Source organism: Lolium rigidum, chromosome 5, assembly GCF_022539505.1.
Source record: "Lolium rigidum isolate FL_2022 chromosome 5, APGP_CSIRO_Lrig_0.1, whole genome shotgun sequence".
Lineage (NCBI taxonomy): Eukaryota > Viridiplantae > Streptophyta > Magnoliopsida > Poales > Poaceae > Lolium > Lolium rigidum.
Genome location: NC_061512.1, coordinates 208320262 through 208323752, shown reverse-complemented (window position 1 = coordinate 208323752; position 3491 = coordinate 208320262). Strand labels below are relative to the sequence as shown.

General features: G+C 50.8%; 1 protein-coding gene across 1 annotated transcript; it reads right to left on the bottom strand.

Annotated features, from left to right (window-relative positions):
* Positions 1 to 268: 268 nt before the first annotated feature.
* On the bottom strand, positions 269 to 3148 carry LOC124653799 (thylakoidal processing peptidase 1, chloroplastic-like). Its single transcript, XM_047192865.1, has 6 exons — positions 2022 to 3148; positions 1855 to 1923; positions 1692 to 1760; positions 1472 to 1558; positions 878 to 945; positions 269 to 783 (listed from the first exon to the last, which is right to left on the bottom strand). Exons 1-6 carry the CDS (start codon positions 2826 to 2828, stop codon positions 663 to 665), a joined length of 1221 nt encoding a protein of 406 aa, XP_047048821.1. The 5' UTR covers positions 2829 to 3148; the 3' UTR covers positions 269 to 662.
* Positions 3149 to 3491: the final 343 nt, after the last annotated feature.

The following is a 3491-nucleotide window of genomic DNA, read 5'->3' as shown; positions in this document are numbered from 1 at the left end:
CGAGAACCCCTTGAAACATCAGATGAATCCGACTCCACTCGCGCCTATCAATATTCTACTATAAGTATTCCAATGTTGTCTCTAAATTTCAGAATTTGTAAACAGCCGTGAGAGTTGTGTAGGATTAATGTTTTTGCTACTGCTCTGCGGTGTTTGTTAGAATCACGAAAAGACCGGCCTAACCGTCTGCTTCGTCTCGTGGTTTAGATGAAATTCATACTTCAGTACTTCATGAACCTCAACAACAGTTTCGCAACAAGCAAATAGATGTTGCAGTAAATATTGAATTCGTCATTTTTTTAATGTTAACATACTTCTCATTACAAATTATGAAGCAAAAATGTACATCTCCCAGCTAGCTCTGAAACAAATGAATGCTTCTTCAGAACAAAATCGTCCAGCTCTGAAGCAACCGAATGCTCCTTCAGCAGCTGCTCTTTACATATATACGAGACCTTTTTTTTGAGCTCGCTAAGTCTAAGCTTTTCGTTGTTTTAAACAAACACAAATGATCCAACAGGAATACACAGTTGTACAGACAAACGCTCTGATGAACGAATTGCCCGAAACAAGGGAACTGGAGCTCAGCTCATCAGCGGAGCACAAGCTATGTAGAAGGGTATTGCACATTGGTTGCCTGGCATCGCCGGTGCAACTGCTTGTCATGACATCCCCACGGCGCAGAGTGTTGCATCAGGATGGTATATGGTATCTGTTATCTTCGACGGTGGCCAGTACCGGAAGATGGACCTCCCAAGAATGTTCCTCACAGGAAGTGGACCCCTGAAATATGAAAGATCACAAAGAAGTTAGACCTGAATTTTACATAGTGGAACATTCGGAGCAAATGGAGTTTGGTTCAGACTTTGGAGCATACCAGTTGTGAGAATCACAGCTGTTGTTACGGTTGTCTCCCAGCACAAACACATACCCTTCAGGTACAAGCTGCAAGAATAATAACAGAGATTAGTTCACCAAAGTCGGAAGGGTTGAAATCTCTATACACATTCTTATGTACATATCTGCAAGGAAACACACAACGTTCATGGAGACATTCTCTGCTACTAGTAGGCGGTTAGGTAACCTAATTGATATTTCGATGCCATTCATTCTTAAATTTCAGCTTCTGTTTGCTTTAGGAAAATAAAACATTTCAATGTGATCTGCTCAGCTAAGGCTCCTTTTGGTATTGCGGTGGCACTTGCAAGTGTTATTCCTTCATATTTGTTTGTAGGTATAACAGTTCGTTAGAAAGATCTCTTCTTTAGACATGACAAGTAAAGATTATCCGAGCCAGCTAGATCCCATAGTTCATCTCATTTCAGCGCAACAACCACAAGCTTAAAGAGTGGAAGGTTGCGTTACCCCTAGCGTATAGCGCAACCACAAGCTAGGACTATATTTCCAAAGATCGCATAGTGTACAATCATGACACAGCACTACGTAGTGGTAGACACGGAAGATAACATACCATTGGTTCCATCTCATAGTTGTGTGGCTCCAGCACAAACTCCTCATCCTGAAGCACTCCATTGATCAGCAACTTGCCATCACGCACCTATCAAAGAACCAAGTGCACAAGAGTTATAGATCAAGCAAAAGAATCAAGCTTTTTTGCAGCAAACTAGTAACTGGTAACAACGCAAAGAAACAAACACAAGGCACTAGCATTGGGATAAATGAAAGCTTACTTCGACATAGTCCCCTCCCTTGGCCACAACTCTCTTGATGAAGACATCGCCCGAGCTGTAGCCCATAGCCTGCCACAGCATTGCATTTCAAACATTAAGTTCACTGTGAATAACAGTATGAGCAGATAACTCAAATTTGAGAGGCTGGAGGAAACCACCATACCTGAAGAGCTAGGGGAGCACGGAAGATGACAATGTCCAAGATTTCCGGTTCCCGGAACACGTACGACACCTGCAGATCACATTTGTCACAACAAAGATCAGACACCAAGTAGCAAAACGGCAAAGTAACAATCAGGGGAATGGTCTCCCAGAATGTTTTAGCAGTACCTTCTCTGCGAGAATCCGGTCGCCGACATCGAAGGTGGGGTACATGGACTTGGAGGGGATGGACCTCGGCTCGGCGAGGGAGGAGCTGTAGAGCAGCGGCACGGTCACGGCGGCGAGGGCCGTCTTGGCGTCGTCGGAGCAGGAGCTGACCCACCTCGACAACCAGCTGCTCTTGTTCATCCCCATGGTCCTCGCAATTCCACCAGAAGAGGCAGCGGGAGCTCCAGAGGCACCGATCAACGCCTTCTTGGAGGGACGAACCGAAGGCATCGGCGGCGCGGGAGGAGGGGAAGAAGACGACGAGGGGGCGGCAAGGTCGCTGCAGGGGAACCACTTCGCGTTCTGCAGGAACGGGAGGAGGTTCGTGGGGTTGAACAGCCCGATCGAGATCGAAGATGAGCCGTACAGAGACGCGGCGACGGGGATCCTGGCCGTCGACGACCCCGCCGTCGCGCCCTGGGCGAGCACCGACAGCAACCCCACGGCGAGCGTCGGCGGCTGCGGCTGCTTGGACGAAGAGGAGTACGCGCGCGAAGGGAAAAGCGAGTGGCTTCCGGCGGTGGCGGCGAAGGCCAGCGGCTTGGGGTGGTTGTGGTCGTCGGCGGCGTCATGGCGGTCGGCGCCGCTCTTGGCGAGGAGCTCGGGCTGGCGGGAGGAGGTGAAGATGCAGAAGGGGCGCCAGGCGCCCTCCTGGAGGAAGCGGCACCCGGCGGAGGAGGACGCCGAGGCCCCGCAGCGGAGGCCGAGCGACGCGGCGAGGTTCTGCGCCACGTAGCCGGAGTAGGACACGGTGATGCGTATCGCCATGAGGAGGACGTAGGTGATCCGTCGTAGCGAGAGCGAGAGGAGATGGATGGGGCGGTCGGGGGAGAAGGAGCTGCGCGAGGAGAGGTCGGCTACTGGTTCTGGGACATCACGGTGGGGCTCGAGTGGCGGGGCGGCGGCGCGGGGGATGGCGGGGCGGCGGCGGGCCGGAGGAGACCGATGGACCGGGCGGTGCTAGCTCGGGGGAGGTGCGGAGGGGTCTATGCGGTGGAGGTGGCGGTGGGGTTGGATTCCGGCGGCGAGTCGGCCCCGCCGGACGGCGAGGTCAACGGTGGCTGTCAACGGGGTGGGCGGCGAGGTGGGTGGAGTGGGGAGAGAACGCGGGAGGGGGGAGGGACTGGTGTTATTATAGGACGCGTGGGCGTTTCACTGTTTGATGATTGGTGGAGTGACCCGGGCCCGGCATTTTGGAGACTTTTCCCTGTGAAATTGGAAAGCAGCAAGAAATGGGCAAGTTTATTATCCTTTCCCTATTTTTATTTTAACAGGGCCTTTTCTTGATTTAAACACTTGAAACTTGTACTCTCTCCGTAACGATTTACAGGGTATTACGTATTTCGAAATAACTTTAACTACTATTTGGTTAACAAAATATAAAATATATATCAAAAATATATACTGCTAGAAACTTGTTTTGAATACGAA

Coding starts and splice junctions, on each gene's coding strand:
- LOC124653799 (XM_047192865.1), bottom strand. CDS start 2,828: ATGGCGATACGCATCACCGTGTCCTACTCCGGCTACGTGGCGCAGAAC. Junction 946..1,471: donor ACTATGAGATGGAACCAATG/GTATGTTATCTT, acceptor TTATTCTTGCAG/CTTGTACCTGAAGGGTATGT. Junction 784..877: donor AGCTGTGATTCTCACAACTG/GTATGCTCCAAA, acceptor TTCATATTTCAG/GGGTCCACTTCCTGTGAGGA.